General features: G+C 49.9%; 1 protein-coding gene across 2 annotated transcripts in view; it reads left to right on the top strand.

Moving 5' to 3' along the window:
* Positions 1 to 20507, top strand: part of VSNL1 (visinin like 1) — an 81615-nt gene extending 61108 nt beyond the window's left edge. For both annotated transcript variants that reach the window (XM_045844501.1, XM_045844503.1), the window contains exons 3-4: positions 17583 to 17798; positions 19480 to 20507. In XM_045844501.1, coding sequence (XP_045700457.1) covers positions 17583 to 17798; positions 19480 to 19677 — 414 coding nt within the window. In that variant the 3' untranslated portion in view covers positions 19678 to 20507. The remainder of the gene's footprint in view (positions 1 to 17582; positions 17799 to 19479) is intronic.
* Positions 20508 to 21044: the final 537 nt, after the last annotated feature.

The following is a 21044-nucleotide window of genomic DNA, read 5'->3' as shown; positions in this document are numbered from 1 at the left end:
CCAGGGCTGCCTTTGCCTGGCCCCATACTTTCATTTCTACTCTGCATGGAAATTGGGATCAGCAAGCAAGAAGGGGGTTCTCGGGGTGGCACTGGAAGAGGAGGAAGACAGGTGTTTCTGCGTGTCTGTTTCTATTTTGCTGGGAGCACAACGACTGCAGAAAAGAAAGTGGTTACCTCTGTGCTTTGAGTCATATAGCCTCACTGCAAGCCCCCCCCCTGCAACCCTTCTGTGCTTCGGTCTGTTCCTCTGTAGTCCTGCTGCAGGGCAAAGCCAGTGCCGTCTCACGTCTCACACACACACACACACACACGCTGCTCTGGACACATGAGGGTTTGTTTTTGTCACCATGAGGGTTTCCCTCCACACATCTCTGTGTGCACCCACTGCTTAGCAACTAGCTGTGGGGCAGAGCTGGGAAGTCAATGGCGCTCTGGCTGCTGCAACCACAGGTGCCCCACGGGACGAAAAGGGTCCACCTCAGGGACTTGAGCTGAAGAGCCTGGGTGTGTGACTTCCAGAAGAACACTCCAGAGATCAGGGTGAGGCCTCTGGACCCACACGAGGAATCCCAAAGTCCTGCTGGGAAGGATGCTCCAGAAAATAGAATCTTGACAGAAAGCCATGGGTGGCGGGAAGCTGCAGGGATGGCTGGTAACAGGCGGCAGGCAAATGTAAAGGTGCATCACTGTCTGCTGATAGGATGTGCGGTGGCAGGATCCAGGTTCAGGGCATTGTTTTGGCTGCTCTAAAAGCTCCGCCCTGGTTTACGCCCTGTCTCTGGAGCTTCAGGCCAGAAGTCCCCTCCTCAGGGATCCTCTGCCGTAACAGGGAGGCAAAACAGATCAGCAGCAGGGCCGTGCAGGTAGATAGCCTAGGTTCACATCTTGGCTCTGCCATTTGCTGGGCAACCTTGCCTCTCTGTGCCTCAATTTCTTCATCTATGAGACCTGCTGCAGAGGACTTAATTGTAAGAATTGAGCTAGAACTCGTAAAAGGACTTAAAACAATGTCTGGCACATGGGTGTGAATCAATGCGCGATCAATTACACTTCAACAGGGCAGAGGAGCCTGGTTTTCAGAGACCGCCCAGATTGTAATGTAGACTCCAAAGCAGACATCCGCAGGCCTGAGGGCAAGAGGAGGAGAGAGAAGCTACATTTTTGTTTTGTTTTGCTTTGCTCTGTTTTGTCTTAGTGTCTCCTAGCAATGTACAAAAAGCTCCCACAGTCACTTGCATTTACCACTCATGGAGCTGGTTTTTTCACGCCCAGTGAAAACAGAGGCACAAAGTGCCCTGCTCAAGGCCACGTGGCCACTTCAGAAGTGGAGGCAGGGTTTGACGTGGTCCCTGCGGCTCCAGAGCCCTCATGCATTCTCCTAAGCCAGGCTACCTCCTTTATTGCTTCTGGGAGAAGGATTTCTGATGTCTCTCAGGGGTGTCGGGATGTGCTGGAGAGAACTCCTCCTTGGAGTAACATTTCAGAAACACTGTTTAAAGCCAGTGGAGTACTGTGGCCTTCCCTGGTGGGCGGTACCTGGGAAGGGGAAACACAGGCCAGGGTTTGGGAGAAATGGAGGGTGCCACCAAGGAGTGAGGACATTGGACACCTGGATTCAGGATGCAAGCCTGGATCCACGCAACTCTTCCAAGCTCCACGCACAAGCAGGAGGCCCAGACTGCCTGGCCACTCACACTGGCTTAGGAGCCTGCTGTGTCCGAGGGTGGCAAGAAAATTTGGTGTCCAGGCCTGAGAGGTTATACCCTTTCTCAGAGGCTCACAACTTTCCTGGTTAACACACAAACCCCTGCTTCCTTGACCAGGGATACAGCTGTCGCATGTACCTATTCCTGAAGTTCACTTATAGCACTAGCCTATACTTCTAGAATCTGGGTAATTAAAACACATTCCTTTGCAGTGGACACGTTGTCCAGAGCTACAAGGTTCTCCATAGTGGCCACGAGCCACAAGCACTCAGACTGAGGCTGGTGGGGACTGAGATGTGTCATAAGTGTGACATCCATATTGATTTCAAAGACAGTCTAAAAAACTGTAAAGTATTTCATTAATAACTTTAATATTGATTACCTGTTAAAATAATCTAATTTGATGTGTTTTTAATATAGTGGGTTAAATATTATACATCATGCAGAGAAGAAAGGGTGAGCTTTGTCGTCAGAGAATCTGGGATTGAATTTTTACCTCTAGTTTCCTAAGTGTAGGAACATGGGCAAAGAGTTTTTCATCTTTTTCAAAGCCTTATTTTGTTTATATAAAAATCTGCAGGGGGAGAATTGACTGACAGGTGGGCTGGCATCTTTGGGGTTTAGTGAGAAGACAGAGAAATCAAGTCAGAAAGCGTGGGAGGAGGCACCAGTTCTTCTTGTAGGGAGGAGCTGTGTCCCTGGGGTCAGTGAGGTTTCCTTCCTGGGAAGAACAGAGCCGTGAGGATTAAGATGATGCATGTAACGACTCCCACACAGTGCTTGGCTCATAATAGGTGCTCAGCAAGTGAAAGATGCTCTTTTATTATCATTGTTTTGTGTTTGTGCAAGGCTGTGTTCTATCTGTGCCAGAAATATAAAAACAGAGGAACACTAAAAAAATACATAGAAACATGATTTCCATTTCTTTTTTTGGAAAAAAAAAACACATGGGACAATCAACCAATAACCACCTCCTATGTGGTGTGCCCGGTGCTGGGCTAGGTGCTGAGTGGGTTGCAGGAAAGCAAACCGTGAGCCTGGATTCGGGTCTGGTTAGAGGGTGGAAAAGAGGCACACCCAAAGTCAATTAGCAATGCAAGGCCGCCAGGGATGGGCGCGTCTCACCTTGAAGAATGAGTGGGCTGCGTCCTGGTGTAGCTAAATCTTCCTTTAAACACCTTCAAGCCCACATAAAACCCAGGTCACCCAGAGTCCAAATTTGCTCAAGACCAGCTGAGGCAAGGAATTTTGCAAAGAAAAGCTGAGGGGTTAGGAACCTCCCTCATCCCATCAGGGCAGTAAAGGAAGTTTATCCACCTCCCCTCCCACCCCCTACCCTGCCCCTCTGCAGCCCTTGAGTGGAAGAATGGAGAGACCAGACCAGGTCTCTGGAGCAGATCCCTGCAGAAAACTCCCAGCTGTCTATTTGCTAGATCTTGCTGGGCTCCAGAGGCCTGATTCCAGAAGGGAGTCCTGTTTGCTGCAACCTAGAGTCCAGGACCTTCTGGGGGGAGGTGGAGGCTTATTTGGGAAGGACCATGAGACACCCCAAGAGTCAGAACCAAGGAGCGCATAGAGCAGGAGCATAAAATCCACACAAAAGGGCAGCCAAGCCTGGAATCAGACCCATACAATTTTTCTTTTATTGTTGTTCAAGTATAGTTGTCCCCATTTTTCCTCCGTTGCTCTCGCCTGTCCTACCCAACCCTTACCTCCCACATTCAATCCTTTCCCCCACCACCGTTGTCTTCGTCCATGGGTCCTTTATACTTGTTCTGTGACTTGACCCCCCTCCTTCTTTCCCCCATTATGTCCCTCTCCCTCCCCTCTGGTCACTTCGGTTGTTCATTATTTCCAAGTCTTTGGTTCTATTTTGTTCACTTGTTTGTTTGGTTGATTAGGTTCCATTTATAGGTGAGATCATATGGTATTTGTTTTTGTATGGTAACCCTTTGTATGGTAAACCACCTGGCTTACTTCACTTAGCATAATGCTCTCCAGTTCCATCCATGCTGTTGTGAAGAGTAGGAATTCCTTCTTTCTTTCTGCTGTATAATATTCCATTGTGTAAATGTACAACAGTTTTTTGATCCATTCATTTACTAATGGGCACTTAGGCTGCTTTTAGCACCTGGCTATTGTAAATAACACCGCTATGAAAACAGTGGGGTACCTAGGTTCTTTTGAATTGTGATGGAACCTTCCACAAACTTCCCTGAGGGGGAGCCCTCCACTCCGGTCTCTCCTCCCAAACTCAGACTCCTTGATTTTTCCGTCCCTGAGGAATAACCCCAGCAAGGACCAATTTAGGGACTAGACCCCAGGTGCAGGCCACCAGCGGAGTCTGCGGGGAGTTTGCCAGCAGGGGCCACAGTCGGGACCCTTTCCCTTGAAGGACACCAAAGGCAGGAGCCACAGCAGGTAGGCAGCTCAGGCTCTGGCGCCAGACCTGAAGCCACTCTGTTTTCTAACCACTTGCTGCAGGGTGCGACCCGGAGCACACATGGATCAGAATAAAAGTTCCCACGTTGTGTCAGAAACTTAGCCATCTGGGCCTTTATCCTCTCTGTAGAACAAGCTGTAGGGATCTATCAATGCTTATGCTTCTAAATCTGTGTAACTGTCAGCATCACAGTTGACAAGAGAATCTGATTCAATTAAATTTTTATAGCACTTATTATGCGCTAGGCATGGTTTAAGCATATTGCCAATGTTTCACCGCAAAATCTGTAACAACCCTCTGACCTGGGTGCCACTGCTAGCCCCATCCATAGAATTTGTCCAATACCACACACCTAGTCAGTGGCAGAATTTGAACTCGTTTGGCTCTACAGGCTATACTCTCAGCCAATGAGACACACGCCTCTGATCTAACAAATACAGGAACAGAGACACCAAAAACGGCAACATCCCAATTCTGCCACTCACCCTCGCCACACACTCACAGTGGGTCAGCTACATCCATTCTGGTCGGACAGCGCTCAGCAGCTCTGAAGCTCCCACTGGGCCGAGGTGCCCAGAGATCCCTTGGGGCTGTGGGCTTTGGCCAGAGCCAAGGGGCCTTGACCAGCTGCTCAGCATCTTTCAGGGCAGTGGGCGGTTATGTGGAGCCACACCTGTCAAAGCGCTGCTCTGCCTGCAGGACAACAAAGGGCTTTCTTCCCGAGCTGAGAGTCTCCACCTCGAGCTCAGTGCACTGTAGGGGCAACACTGTGTCCTGCTCTCGCTGCTGGGAGTCGGAGCTCAGCTTCCATGCAGGCAAATCTGGGACTGGTGCGGGGCGGATCTTGTTAAGAGGCAGATTCTGATTCAGCAGGTTTGCCATTGAGCTGCAGGGTCTCTGAACCACTTCCCCAGGATCCAGAAGCTGCCAGCCCAGGGACCACACTTCAGAAAGCAGCAGTGTAGTTCCCAGGCATCTGGGATTGGAAGGAGGAGGGCCAGACAGAGAAGTCCGCAGTCCTGTGCTGGAGGGGTGGGTTTGAGCAGGGGTCTGAAGGGGGCGGGAGGGAAGGAGGCACCGTGTCTTTGTGGGGTCTGGGGAAGCAGCCTATGTGAGGGGGTGTGGGTGACAGAAACCGCAGGCCAGCTGGAGGGATGCCTGGAGGGTCTGCTGAGCCTGCCTGGGGCGACACTGCACTGCATGATGATGTGCCAGAGGCTGGACCAGGGCTGAGCTGGGGCTAGGGAGACTCAGCTGGGGGTTGATGCTTTCCATGAGGTGGCAGCCCTGACTCCTGACAAGGAGGCTGTCCTCTCACATTTCCATAGTTGTCTCTGCAGGAAAAGCAGAGAGTTGCCGTGCAGGGCTGGCTCTGGGTGGGGGTGGGCAGGCAGGCTCCCTCCACCAGGCTCATGAATAAAGATGATGAGCCTCCCCTAGGAGATCCCTTCAGATCCTCCCAGAGCAGAGGGAGAGGAGGGGCCACGGCTGGGCAGGACACCTGAAAACAGCAGGCCAAGCAGCCCTAGGTGGTGGTGTGGGAAGGGAACCCCGGGTGCAGGGGAGGTGGTCCACAGGTGATACATGGAGCACCAGAATCATTTCTCCTCTCAGTTCCTCAGTTTCTCTGTCTGTAAATCAGGAGACTGAACAAAATGGCTTAAGGCTCTTCATTCCGGGTCTGCATTTCTGTGATTCTACCATAAACAATGGCAGATGCTTTATGACTGCGAAAGCACTCTCCAAGTACAAGGACTGTTATGAACTTTTACAAGAACAGTCCTGTCCAACAGAAAAATATTGTGAGCCATATGCATTTGAAATGCTCTAATTACTGTACTTAAAAGGGTAGAAAACACAAGTAGAATGAATTCTATTAACATTTTATTGCATTTCCTCTGTTCGGTTCTTGTTCTGCAGCCAGCCCTTTCTGTGCCCCTGGTGGCAGACATGAGACTCCGTGGGACCGGCGTAGTGAGGGTAGAACTTATAGTAATGGTGGGCGGTGATAAGTTGGGGGGAAACATGTGAGAGTTGGTAGGAAGGTTCTTCCTTTCCAGGAAACGGAGGGCACGTCTTCTGAGGCAGTGGTCTTGAATGGGTTTGTTTCTCACAAAGGCATTCAACTTGGGCAGATAGAACTCGCTGGCTCAGGCTGTCATTGTTGTCACTGTCACCAGGCGTGTTGCACAGGGTCTCTCTCCAGGGTTGGCAGAGCTGGTGGCCTCTGGCATTGCAGCAGGATTCTGATTGAGAGGCAGCCAGGCTGCACGTTCTTTCACTGTCACCATGACGCTGTGAGATGAGCTGGGCCTGGGGGGCAATGGGGATCCGTCCCGAGGGGACCACCTAGTTCTAGGAGGAGCTGGGGAAGGGAAACAAATGACCACTTTCAGAGCCAGTTGCAAAATCTGCTGTTCTGTGCACTTTAGTTGAAGTAAATTAAGAGAATAACAGATGAGGAGTTCTTTCCCAGTTTTCTCCAAAGGGACCAGCCTTCTACCAAGCATCAAAGATCCTCAGCCCTTCCCTTGATTCAAAAATGAGTCCCTTTTCAAGTTGACAAGACAGTCTTCTTTCTAATCTAGCAGGTTAGCTTTTCATGGCAACTCATGACAATTTTCAGAGTGTAATTTACTATCGTGGACCTCCTATTTTGTGAGAAGTGCTAACGGGGGACCGATCTGTGTTGGTGGCTCACAGTTAATCAGCAAGAGAAGCACCGTAGGAGCCCCCTGTCCCAAACCAAGATGCCATTGACCCAATCTATGATGTGAATCGGGTATTGGACAGACATACAGAGAGAGTTTGTCTGATTATAAAGTCAGAGTAATCAATGAGTCTTCTTCAGGGCCTGTGTCATTGCCAAAAGAGACAGAGGCAGAGACAGAGTCAGAGGCAGAGACAGAGGCAGAGATATTTGATAGAGACAGAGATGAAACTACCTAGAGAGATGTAGCCACCCTTCACAGTTTGCCTGTCAGTAGGACATCTGAGCCCAAGGGGGCGGTAGGTGCTTTGGTTAATGATGAGTCCAAAATCAGGAAAGGAACACACATTTGCCCCACATTCCTTTCTTACTCCTTTATTTTTGAAATTTTACTTCCAGAATCAGAACAGTAAGTAAAACATTGTAACTAGAAGGAATTTTGAGGCTTACCTGATGTATCCCCACATTTTATATCCAGGGAAATGGATGTCCTAAGGGGTACAATGGCTTAACTTTGACCACACCCAGACACCCTGTCACCAACCCAGCATCCTAAGCAACAAGTTGCTTCCTTTATGCATCCTAAGCATTTATAAAGCACCTACAGTTTACCATATCCTATTCCAAGAGCACTGAGAATACGATAGAGAACAAAGCATAATATTTTCTCTAAAGCAGAGGTGCTTTTGGCTTTTCTCATGGCAAGAACTCTGAGGCGAGGGGTCCCGTCCCACCTCTACCTCTCGTTAGCCTGGGGGGCTCCTGCTGTCTTTCAAGGACACCACACTCCTGCAGCCCCTGGGGAAAGAGACCAAGTATTAGACCTGAAAATGAGTGAGGAGTCTGAATTTCTACTGCTGATATGTAGTTTTTTAGAAAAATGTAACAGAATGTCCCTGGGAGTTCATGACCTTCTGGGAGCAGTGAAGCAAGGGTCAAAGTGCAATAGGGACCTGGTCTAAGACATAAAAAAAAAAATGCTTCCCCTGTCCCAAAAGGCAAAAGCCCCTTTTCTAGACATTTATTCAGGACTGATTTTCTTCTCAAAGAGACGGAGTTACACAAGAACCATGAATGAACAGTGCTAGCCTTGTAATAAAGACTGGGATCCGGAGGCAGTCACGACGGTAGAAAATGGATACTGTCCCCTGGAGGACAAGTGAAGGGGCAGCTCTGAGAGGTGACCTCGGGATCTTGGTGGCCCCTGTGGGGGCGGGGTAGGACGGGTATGTCTTAGGCTCCCCCCAGAGAGCCCCCATGTGGAAGCTCCCGTGCTCAGCAGCTTCTGCCTCTGACCCGGTGCATCTGCTGGAGCACAGGGACCGGGCGTCACATTCGCTGTCACTCCCCGTTGCCTCCCCTCGCGCTCCCTGCTGCCCACGCAGAGCTCAGCACAAAGCCTGGTAGCAGCTAGGCTTCCGTGAGGATCTGCTGAATGAACACTCTGGCAGGAAACAGTCGTTGGGTTCACCATTCCTAATTAAGGGGAGATGTCTCTCTCCTCCTTCTAGCCACGTGACCAAGCTCCTGTACTGCTCTGGGGATGATTCATGCCTCCGTGAATCACCACCTAAGGCAGCAATGGGAATGACAAGTCTCCAGGCCAACTGGTGAGCCTCCTTTAGCACAGTGAGTTATGACAGCCGTCAGAACACTTTTCGGCCATTTCAGGGGTCTCTGTGTGAGTGTGATGCTGTCTCTTCAGGCTAGAGAAAGACCTGCAACGCTGAGTTACTTGAATAGACAGATACTTCCTTACGGAGCACCTGTGTGGCCTGGCCCTGTACTGGGTCCCAGGGAATACAGGTGTGTGTGGGGGTGGGGTGGGGAGGGAGATGCAAAGCCTGGCCATTCTCTGCCTCCATTTAGCTTATCGTCCCCTGGGGGAGAGTGGCATGGCATTAGTCAAACAGCCCCATGAGCATTTTGTCACAGTTCTGATCCCACGGTGTTGCCAAGGGTGGGACTCAGTGATGTGCCTGTACGGGACCTGGGCTCAGAGAGGGATTTCCTGAGAAAACAAAGACAGAATCAAGGTCTGTGGAGTAAATAAGAGTTAATTGGTTTGGGGCAGAAAAGGAACATTTCTGACAAAGGGAGCAACGTGACTGTGGCTAAGAGCGAGTGATGAAGAAAGTCTGAGGAGCAGGGGAGGGGACCAGAAACTCGACCCAGAGGTGGGAGGGGCCTGGGAGGACTCGAGGGCCATGCACCCTTCTGCTCCTTCCCCTGAGAACAATCCTATAGGAAGCGGACGTGAGCAAACTCGGGTGTGGAAAGGTCGCTCTGGAGCTGTGGGGGGACTGGATTGCAGAGGCTGGAGAGGGAGTGGAGGGGGAGCAGTTAGGAGGCAAAGACTGTGTGAGGTCAGTGGGGCTGGAGAGGCAGCCCAGCCAATGCGGGTCCCGCTCCCAGGGAGGCCTCCTGGGGTGAAGAGCCTGAAACCAAACCGAATACCAAGTTAATCCTCAAGGGCTCCAGCTTGGCCAGCAGCCCAGGACGTGTGCAGAGGCCTTCCCCCAACCCTGCTCTCTAGGGGGCCCATCTGTAAGCCTCAGGGTATGGGATGCAGCAGGGCAGACTGGAAGGGTCCGGGGGAGGGGAGGAGGGCCTGCAGCATCCAGAGGCACAAGTCCGCGTCGTGGAGCCTCAGAGATCCTCCGCATCTGTCATCTCCAGTACATCTCACAATTCTGTGCAATAGGTATTCATTCCTATTGCCCCATGTTGTGGATAAGGGAGCTAAGGCTCAGCTAGGTTAACTGACTTAGCCAGCATCGCACAGTGAAATGGAACTGGGCTCCTGCCCCACCTCTGCCCCTCATCAGCCTTGGGTGGGTGGGTCCTGATTTCTTTCAAGGACAGACCACACTCCTGCAGCCTAGTGTGCGGGGGCAGGGCCGGGGGTGGGGCGGGGGGTGCCAAGTATCAGTGTTGTGCTGTGCCACAGCTGAGGTCCAGGAGGCTGACTGAAATCCTCCGCCTTGGTCTTGGTTGGTACACCTTCCCTCCACAGCTGCGGCGACCACGGAGCTGGGAACCACAGCCCCCATTCGCCTGCCCTGGGCACAGCCTGCTGCTGGGATGGAAGGGGTGAGCCTGGACCAGTGTGAGGGGCCATATGCATGCCCCTTTTTTTCCCTACAGGGTGTGTCCTGCTCCCCATATGCCTGCTATAAGGCTCAGCCCTGCTAACAAAAATAGAGACAGGGAGTGGGTTCAGGAGGAGTCCGTGTGGGGAGGCGGAAGCAGACCAATGGGCAGAGAGAGGCAGAAACGTGTGGACCCCCCATCCCGTGGCTGAGTTGGATTGCAGCTCAGTGTTGGAGCCCGGGCAGGCCTGCCAGGAGCGGGAGAGGCAGCATTCCGCACTCTGACCTAGGTTTGACTCCAGCCCACCCCACGCCCTTAGTGGTACCACCTTATACCAGTTGCTTAACCCAGAAGAGCTGATTTCAATGCCTAAACTTCTCAAGGAACCAGCTGAGGAAGCCTGTGATCCCGCCCAGGGCCTTGCTCCCTGACAGGCAGCAGGGCTGAGGACGTGGGTCCTGAGCCAGGTCGTCCACAGGAGGCTGGAAGCCTCTAATCCCAGCAGAGGTGAGGGCCGATGAGCTCAGAGGCACAGTAGCCATGTTTCAGGGCTACAGTAAAGAAGATCCTACCCTTAGGGAGGGGATTGTATTCGTGGGTTCACAAGCCAGACAGTATAGGCTTCCGACATTGGAGAACAAAGGAAACAGAGTGGACCTGAGCCGGGACGGCAGCCCTCTCCGAGGCTGGGCAGTGGAGCGGTCCAGGAATTTTCTTCTGTCCTTTGACCCCATCGTGAACTCTATGTCAGGCCGATGCATGGGCAGAAATCTAGTGTGAGGTGTGAGGGCCGCCCCATCAGCCAGGAGCTGGGCAGTGGACAGAGCCCTGGAGAGACCATCCCCATCGTGGGCCTTGCTGCCTCCCACTCTGACACTGCAGAGCAGGCATCATAGTGGGCCACACCTGCGCTTGTGCAAACTTCCCTGCCTCGGAGGGCCAGGCCAGGGCACCTCTGGGGACCTGCATCCCCCATCAGAGTGAGGCAGGCTCTGGGAGAGGGAGAGTCTAAATGTTGGACTCTGAAGTTAGAACTATTTCTGGAGAGATGAGGCATACCAGCAGCAAGATGGTGCAGAGGAAAGACTGGGAGGGAATGAAGTCCAATGTTTTGAGGCCATTTCTTAATGCCGCCACCAAACAGCCTCTGGGCCACCCTGGTGTGTGTGGGGGGGGGGTGGCGGGGGGTTGGGGGTGGCGCATCCAGCATGCAGAGGCAGTGACACAGTGCATATTCAGCACAAGGTGCCTGTGGCTCATTCACCACCCCTCTCAATATTCACAATTGAATTGATTATTGCAAAGAGATACAGCGTTTGGGCCTGCTGTCTTTGAGGAACTGTCTTCTGAGAGAGTTGATTAATTCCTGCAAAATCTCCTGCCGTAGCCTGGGAGAGACAAGACTGCAAGGACTGCCTGGAGTTTTCTTCTACGTGGTGGTTGGTTCCCAATGAGGATGTGATCCAGGCTGGTGTGAGCCCAGAAAGTTCCAGACTCGAAAACCATTCCTAAGCTATGATGAAGAACAGCTAGCATAATAGGGTGGTGGGAGGAAACTGTACACTCATTTTTGAAAAGTTTTATGCTCATATCATCTCTTTAGTTTGTAACTCTATATACACACTTGCAATTTATCATAGTGTATTTTATAAAATACATAGTGTATTTTATGTAGCTATCAATATCTGCTTGCCCCACTAATCTTAATGCGCTGAGTCTTTTTCTATTTTACTCAGCACCTAACACAGTGCTTAACACATAGTTACTGCTCAACAGATGTTTGTTGAGTTAATGTGTCGTTAAAAAAAAAAACAACTATCCCTCAGGTGCGTTTTGGTAATTTCTTTGTAGTACATGTACAATGCCAGAAGGGGGCGATAAATATCCACAGCTGAGGATTTTTAGCGTTAGAGACAAGGGAAGCTAAAAATTACATAATGCAACAATTTTTTTTTTTGCTTCATCGAATGTGGAATTCGGTTTATTTCCTCAGCTAATACTCAACTAAAAGAAACAACAAGATGTGGCAGAAATGATCAGACCCATTTGCCTTCAGTTCCTGCGTCTGCCACAGACAGATGGGAACCTCTACGAAAAAATGCCTTGACCTTTGAAGCTCGCTTCCTCGCCCACAACAAGTAGTGCGCAGCGGTAGGTTAGGGTATAAGGACTAAATGAAGCAACAAACGTTAGAAGTTTTAGAACCAAGCCCACTCCAGGGCTGTGTGATCATCACGAAAGCTTGCCAACAAATGATGAGGCAGATGAAAATCTCCCTAACTTTCCCCCTCCTCCTATTCTGTATGTTCTTCCTCTCCGCACGGCGTTGCCACAGACTGACGCAGCGGGAAGAGAATTAGGAAGGAGTTTGCTGGACTTTTCTGAGACCCCACTTCCTGGCCCAGGTGGTGGAGCGGAGGATAAGCATTTGACAGGAGGATTGTGAGAGCGAATGACAGAGCGTAGGTCACACTAGTCGGTAGAGAACCCAGGAGCCACATGTGGGCGTCGACACTGATGTGTGAATTAAACAATATCAAGGCATCCAGTGTTGCTGCCACACCCATAACATTTCAAAGGTTACGTACAACCCCGATTGCCCACAGTACTCTATGCGGTTTTTTTTTTTCTATTTTATTCTCCACACCTAACACAATGGTTAACACATGGCTAGTGGCTATCATTTTGAACAATGTGGTTTATAGATATCTCATCATCAAAAGAAGTTCTGTTGAACAGAGCCGGCTAGAATCTAATAGATGTTCAATAAGTGGTTAGGCGTTTTCAGCAGCAGCATTTGTTACCCTCAAATGTTGGCCCTGCAAATGTGCCTTCCGTGTGGTCTCACTCAACCAGATCGTATGCAGCACCTACCGTCTGCAGAACCTGTGCTATAGGCTGTGGGTACACAGGTGAGCCAGTGGACTGTGCAGTCTGGGAATTTTAGTTCGGTAATAGATATTAAATAAATAATCCCCTAAATGAATAGGAATGACAGATGGTGTAAACCTCTGTCCTAAAAACTTACCTCTCTGTTACTAAGTAAAAGTTAAGAACCAAACCATCCCTTGGGTTGTCTTGAGGATTCTAGGAGATGCTGAGTATGTGATTGGTTGCAACTACATGGTACAGTTATTAGGAAGAAGAGCTCAAAAAGAAATTAGTTCACTCATTTATTCACTAATAATCACTGAGCACCTACTCTGTAGCAATTAGGTGCTGAACAAAATAGCATATTAGCCAAGGCTCTCTGCCCTCTGGGAGTTGACACTTCTCATGGAGAAAGAAAGACAATGAATAAATAATTAAAATGTGTTGTATGGTGGTCAGCTTTTTGGAGAAAAAGCAGTGAAGCTGTATAGGGAATTCTGTGAATGCAGGAGCTGACATTTTAATGACTATTTTAATATTTCTCAAGACCATTCAGTTGTAGTGAAAACCCTTCTCTTGCCTTGTGGGAGCATGTGCATTCAGGTAATGCAACATTCCCATTTCACAGAGGACAGTGAGCTGCTCAGAGAAGTGACACTAAGACAAATCAAAGATGTGCAAGACCACAGGCCCCGGCTCACCAGGCGTTCGGGGAGCTCCTCCTTGAGAGCCCCTATGGGAAGAGCTGGGGTGAGGGCGGGGCGCAGAGATGAGCAAATCGTCACACGGGCCAGGAGGAATAGAGATAAGGATAGAGATATGGATAAGCACAAACCAAGCACAGGGGGAGATTCAGTCCAGTCTGAAAGTTTCATGGTGATGGAGCATTCGAGATGGACGGAAAGAAAAGGTGGGATTTCTTGACTGACCAAGATGACCTGGGGTGACAGAGGGGAGGCACATGAAGTATGAAAGCAAGAGGCGTGTTTAGTGACACCTAGGGACGGAGTCGGGATACAGGGGCATAAATAAAGCAGAGGAACGAGAGACACGTGAGAAGTCAGACATCTGTAACCCAGAAGAGGGCCCTCGCCAGAACCTGGCCATTTTGACACCTTCACCTTGGACTTCCAGCCTGTAGAAGTATGAGAATAATTCCTGCTGTTCCTAAGCCACCCAGTCTGTGAGTTCGTTGTAGCAGCCTGAATTTTAACACTAAGACATCAGTGAAATATATATAATTACTTATATGTAATTTTTCAAGCTCCAACTTCTCTTCTCTATTATATTAAAAGATTTGTAGATTATGAATGCCACCAAAAATTATTTTCCCATGAACGTGTAATACAGGTGTGGAAGCAAAGTGCATTGACTTTAAAAAAAAAACAACACACATTTTAAGCAACAATATGCAAAAAAAAAAAATACTTCTACTTCTCAGGTACTGTTTCCGTTTAAGAGAAGTGAATACGATGAGTTCAAGGCCCCGATTTCTTCCTGAAGAGGCTGAAGGGAGTGTGGCTTCATTTTTCGGCGGTGATCCAGCCAGAGCTAAATTGCCTCATCGGAAGGCGGAGCGTTCCCCTGATTGGAAAGGCTCAGAGCACTCAGAACGTGATGAGACGACGTTTCCAAAGGAAACGGCCCCTTCAGAGGTTTGAGGGCTCTCGCACTCCCAGTCTTTCAGGCACAAACACATTGGCTGTAAAAGTCAGTTACAGACCTTCTGCAAGGAGTGTGTAACTTTTATAGCTCAAACTCTACCATTGATTTTTTTTTCTCAAGGATATCTAGACTATATTAATTTTTAATATACTGACCTAAGGTGCCTGGCTACTTTTAGATAAAGCTGTCAGATATCCTTTAGCTTAAAAATATGCTGTGCGAGATAAGACAGGCAAAGGACTACACGGCCAGAAAACCTCTCAGATGGAGAGAAATAATCGCAAATGGTGTCATGTCGACGCCTCCGGGGAAGGCTGGCAGGAAAACAGCCCCAAGGAGACTCGGATCAGCCAAGAGGCCCAGTCCGCTCTGCTCTTAGGTTATTTCACAGATACCAGCTCCGTCCAAGATCCCCGGCCGGACGGACACTTCAGCAAACATCACTGCCTAGAACGAGATGAAGACCACTCGTGCACAAGGCACAGAGGGTACTGTGATACAATAAGTACCCATCTGGCCTTAGTCCCGGTTCCTGACACAGAAGCTTCTCAGACTCCAGGAATCTCTGGAGTGATAACAGTGTCTTTTGTGTGTTAATGAGGTGACTGGTGGCTGGGGGCCCCTAGGTAACTGCAGGATGGGGGTTGGTCAGGGAAAGGCCAAAGCAGGATTAGAGGGCCAGAACTGTCAGCCCCACCCCAGACCTCTAGAGAGGGAGGAGAGCCTGGAGATAGTTCCCCAGTGGCTGGTGATTTAATCAGCCACACCTACATAATGAAATTCCCTGAAGCCCCGTACACTGTAGGGTTCAGGACCTTCCAGGTTGGCGGACACATGGAGGCGCTGGGAGGGCAGTGTGCCCAGAGAGGACGTGGAAGCCCCCCACCCCGCCCCCCCATGCCTCTCCTGGGCATCTCTTCTGTTGGACTGTTCCTGAGTTGTTTCCTTTACACCTTCAGAACACACTGGTAACAGTAAATGAAGTGCCTTTCTGAATTCTGTGAGCCACTGTAGCACGTTTTCAAAGGAGGGGGCTAAGGGACCCCCCAACTTTACAACAAGTCTATCAGAGGTACAGGTGGCAACCTGGGACTTGTGACTAACATCTCAAGTGGGGGCAGTTTTGTGGGACCGTGCCCTTGACCTGTGGGGTCTGTGCTGATTGTCGGCGGTTAGTGTCCGAACTGAACTGAATTACCGGGCGCCCAGTTGGCATCCAGAGAGTTGGAGAACTGGTGGTTGTGCAGGGGAGAAACTCCACAAGGCTGGTGTCGGAAGCGTGAGTAAAACATAGTTCAGAGCACGTGAGGATCAATTTTACCTGTTTAAAAATTTTCAAGTTCAAATTGCTCCGTTTAAAACTCAGCACCTGGCAACACACGGTCAGGGGCCTAAGCTCCTGTGGTGGGGGGAGGGGGTGGCTGCAGAGCAGGTGGAAGGAGAAGGGAGCCTCTTCCCTCCTGAATGCCCCTCCTGGGAGCCACTCCAGGGCTTTAGGAAGTCTTTGTGCACGTCCGGGTTCCAGCTCCGAGCTGACAGCAGCACTGTTGTGGGTTTCACGTTGGGTTCCCCGATTAAGTGCGAGGTCCCCGTCTCCGTGTTCCCAGCACTGAAGACAGGGCCTGGAAGGACAAAGGTCACAATGGATTGTGATGAGCAGTGCACAGTGAGGGACAGCAGACATGTGGTATGTTTAGGGGATGAGGGCACGAAGGAGAAAGTTGCCCTTCACCACCATAGGAAGAGACATTGCTTGATGAAAAAAAAAAAATGGTTGTCAAGTTTTTGTTTTCTGAGACGAATAAAATGATTGCCATTGTTTTCCACCTCTGAGTCTGAGGGTGGTTTGTTGCAAAGCAGTAGCAACCAGAACGGGTCTTGGTGTCGGGAAGTGGCTGCCACTGAAATTCAAGCCTAAGTTGGCTCCTCCTCCCTGCGATGCTGGGCCCTTCCCGGGGCCTCCTGTATGGGGTCCTGCCATGGGAAAGCATGTTTTATCGCTGGAGGGAAGTCACCTACCTCCCAGCATGCTTCTAGGTGCAGAAGGGGTGGGCAGCAGGTCCCAGGGCAGGATGTACAGCGAGGGAGAGAAACTCAGGGTCCCCAAAGGGCCAACCTGTCCCACTAACAAGTGGCAAAACTCACAAAGGAACAACAATACCAGTGACATCCTCAAGAATATGCTTTGAATTTTGTATTTGCTGGATTTATTCATCCGGAAACACATATATACTTTCTCTGCTTTAAAATAACATATGGTTAATGGGGCAAGTGAAATGGGGTTTTGAGGTTTGTTTCTTTTCTACCCTCCCACCTGGAGAGTGTCCTTCAGCTTTGCTTCGGCAGACAGAGTCCCTGCCATTGGTGACTGCGTTAGACTAGTCCGGGGCCAAGGCCACTGCCTCATGCTGCATGGCCCGGCTGCTCAAGGCCTGCGCTGCCTTCTCCTCCTCTGTCTGTCTGTCTGTCTTCCCCAGCACCTTTGCCAACTCATGGCTCTGAGAAGAAACCCCTTTCTGTCTGGCAAAAGTAAGCCCAGTCGTGTTCTATTTGTAATGACTTCTAAGTGCCTGCTCTACAGAAGAAAAGCCAGAGATGGCAGCAGGCTGGGGCAGGGAGCTGGCAGCAGGAGGAAGGAGGTGCGGGCGATCTCACTCCAGCCACACGGGGCGGCGGGCCCAGGTTTTCACATGAGAAATGTGGAAGTTCACGTAGCACTGCCCCACACAGGGAGAGAAGTCTGCCACCGTCCCCAGTCCTTGCCCTTGTTGGAGTGGCCAGAGAGGCCACAGATGAGGGATGCAGCTACCTGCACCCAGGCCCATCCTCGCCTGCAGGAAACACCAAGGATGCCTGTGAGGGAGGTCTGTGGACAGACGGACTGATGCGCTGTGCCTGCCCTTGGCCTTGAGCACTGGGCCAAATGGCTGTTCAGATAGGAGAGCCTGTCACGGCCCCTCTGGCAGTGGCGTGTGACCATCCACGGTGCTGTGGCCGTCTGTTCTGTCCCAGCTCAGACCTCAGCCGAGACCGGGGCCTGTGCTTCTTTCCCTGCTGACCCCTGAACGACGTGTGTCTGCTCTGCTTTGTAGTTCTTCCCTTACGGAGACGCCTCCAAGTTTGCCCAGCACGCCTTCCGAACCTTCGACAAGAACGGGGACGGCACCATCGACTTCCGAGAGTTCATCTGTGCCCTGTCCATCACCTCCAGGGGCAGCTTCGAGCAGAAACTGAACTGGGCCTTCAACATGTACGACCTGGACGGCGATGGCAAGATCACCCGCGTGGAGATGCTGGAGATCATTGAGGTGAGCGGTGGGTGCTCTGGGGTGCGGGTGGGACCTGGGCTGCGGGGCACAGGAGGCTATGCCCCAGCTTCTTGGGCGTGGGCTACAGACACTTGGTTTCTTCCCTCAGGAGCCTGGCTAGTGACATGCCAACCTTTGACTTCTCCTAACCCTGTCCCCCACTCCAGCACAGTGTGGGAAGTCCCAGTCCCAGCTCCTGGGCACTGTCAGCTGAGAAACAGCATGTTGACCAGCCACTCACATGCCGCAGGATCTTCCACAAACACAGTTTACTGGGCGTGAAGGATGTCACAGGACTCAGTTTCTTCGTCAGTGGCTGAGCTCTGCTCTGCCGGAAATCACCCACCTCCCCCAGCTAGCCTCCCCTGCGGGTGTACGATGCTGCCGTGGCGCCTCCAACTTGCATTTTTTTAAATAAAACTCTACTGAGTCAAAATTTACAGACCATAAATCCGCCCCTTTTAACTGTACGATTTTTAGTAAACTTAGCCAAGCGTGCAACCATCACCATAACCCAGTTTCAGAACATCTTCATCCCCCCAGTGAGTTCCCCTTGCCCGCCTGCCCACGTCCTCCCCCGGACTCAGTAGACCATTGGTCTGCCTTGTCCCCATGGTCTTGTCTTCCTGGACACGTCATATACATGAAGTCAAACAACACAAGTATGTGGCCTCTTGTGTCTGGCTTCCTTTTTTTTATCTGTGTGGTAGGATTTATTACATTTCTTGGTATTGCTGAAATAGTATTCAATTGTATTAATATGTCATAGTCGTTAATCTGTTCGCCAATAGTTTCCACTTTTTTTTTGCTATTAATAATGCTGCTATGATGTGTACCTGCAAGTCTTTGTATAGATGGGCATATATTTTTAAGGCGCTTTCCTAAGGGGGAAAAATTATTTCTACCTGGAAAGTTTCCACACATTGAGAACTAACTTTGTACGATTAATGGAACAACTGGAAACTTCTTGCTCTAGTATTTAATGTATGAACATAGTACCTATTCCACAGCTGTCCTTACACAAACTCCATTCAGGGCGAAATTTTAGTGGTCCATCTTGCTTGATCGTCTAAACAGATTGTAAGTTCCTGATCAGGCGAGACCACGAGAGACCATCTTTTCCTAAAATCCCCGCAGGGCTGGGGCCCGTTGGCTGTCATCTACACCTCACACTCAGAGTGTTTAAAACGGAAACCATTCCCTCACTCCCTGAGGAACAAGAATCATGTTCCTAACCTGGGATTCTTTTTTGTTTGTTTGTTTTAGATTTTATTTATTTATTTTTAGAGAGGGAATGGAGGGAGAAAGAGAGAGAGGGAGAGAAACATTAATGTGAGGTTGCTGAGGGTCACGGCCTGCAACCCAGGCATGTGCCCTGACTGGGAATCGAACTTGCGACACTTTGGTTCGCAGCCTGAGCTCAATCCACTGAGCTACGCCAGCCAGGGCTCTAACTGGGGATTCTTGACCTCCCCACGGAGCTACTCTTTCTACCCAGTTCCTCCAGCCAGAAACCTGGCAATCATCCAAAATTCCACTGTACCCAACTGGTCGTGAAACTCACACATACGTGATCATACCATTCTCTCCTTTCAAACCATCTCCGGGGTCCTTTGACGTAAAGGGAAGTTCCTTATCACATCACAGGAGAGCCCTACGGTCTGCCTCTTGTTCTCCCTAGGCGATCTACAAAATGGTGGGCACTGTGATCATGATGAAGATGAACGAGGACGGCCTCACGCCCGAGCAGCGAGTCGACAAGATTTTCAGCAAGATGGATAAGAACAAGGACGACCAGATTACCCTGGATGAATTCAAAGAAGCTGCCAAGAGCGACCCTTCCATTGTATTACTTCTGCAGTGTGACATTCAGAAATGAGCGGAGGTCAACGCTATGGACCGCACAGAAGTCTCAATGTTCCATTCAGTCTGCAGCTATTCACACACACACACACACACACACACACGCACGCACACACGCACACACACGCACACACACAGATATTGCTTGGACTACCTATACATGGACTTGCTTCTTGTGTTTGAAACACTCGTGTGCATGAGAATGTCATTTGCTAATGAAATTTTCAAAAGCGTATATTATAAAAACCAACCAACCAACAACCTGCCACAATGTGATATGTGTAACATTATTTCATAACGGACCCTCCTTCTCCAAAGCCTGGCCAGAAATGTGCTGCAAAGAGTTATATGATTTCTTGTTCCTGTTTTGCTGATGCTTGTGTCTCCTTGATTACACAATGTTAGTGGCACTGAGGCCCCCCTTCCCCCCCAGCCACGGTAACGTAATTTAATTAATTATGTGTATCACCATTCTCCTGTAAAATAGTACTGGACAGACACGCAGAGGGGTCGAGGGCTCCTCCGTGTGGTCCACACACAGAGCTTGTATTACCAGTGAATAGAAATGTACGACATTTGCATGCCTTTTAGGTTTGCCTTAACTCTCACCTCATTTGCATCCTCCCAATATGGAAAGAGCTGTTTTGGAATTACTGCAATATAAAACTTAAACGTCCTGCTAGATGACTCATTAATTAAGTATACCTATCTATATATGCATACACACAAAGATATTATTTATTGAAAGTAAAAAAAAAAGATGAAAGTGTATTGATTTCTGCTTGAATTTTCAAAGGCTTCCGAAGAGGTGGCAAAAGATGTCCCAAATAAATTTATAACATTTGACTTTTTCCCTCAATTCTTATTTCTTAGTTTTAAATTTGAAACAGCTGTTTGTAATGATCAAGGGTCAACGAATAACAACTTACCGAATCTACCCTTACACAGACAACCCGAATTCGAAGAATTAAAGACAACAAAAGGGGAAAAAAAAAGCAACCTTCCAAGTCACCCTGGCCCTCGAAAGAGGGACAATTCATGTGGTATGTTACGTTGACAGAAAACGTACAACTTTTCTCATTCTCGAACAATGCTCGTGACGGGAAAATAAATTGCATCTCAGTGTGACGGCGGTGCTAACGGCACGCGACCTTGCACAGCCTGCACAGCCGCACGGCGCACACGCCCAGCAGGCTGGGGAGTGCCCTCCAGGAGGAGCCAGCGGGGAGGAAGGCGCCCATCCGCCCACACGAGCGAGAAGCACACCACTGGTTCCTTTTTGGGAGGAAACCGCACTCTGACCTTTTTAACCCTGAGGAAGGAAGGAGGCAGAGATTCCATCCAGAACTCTAAGGTAGGTCTGCATTCTCGGAGCACACCTAG

Source organism: Phyllostomus hastatus, unplaced genomic scaffold (genome assembly GCF_019186645.2).
Source record: "Phyllostomus hastatus isolate PE091 unplaced genomic scaffold, TTU_PhHast_1.1 phas_contig_402, whole genome shotgun sequence".
Taxonomy (NCBI): domain Eukaryota; kingdom Metazoa; phylum Chordata; class Mammalia; order Chiroptera; family Phyllostomidae; genus Phyllostomus; species Phyllostomus hastatus.
Note: the sequence above shows the minus strand (reverse complement) of the source record. Positions and strands in the feature narration are given on the sequence as shown.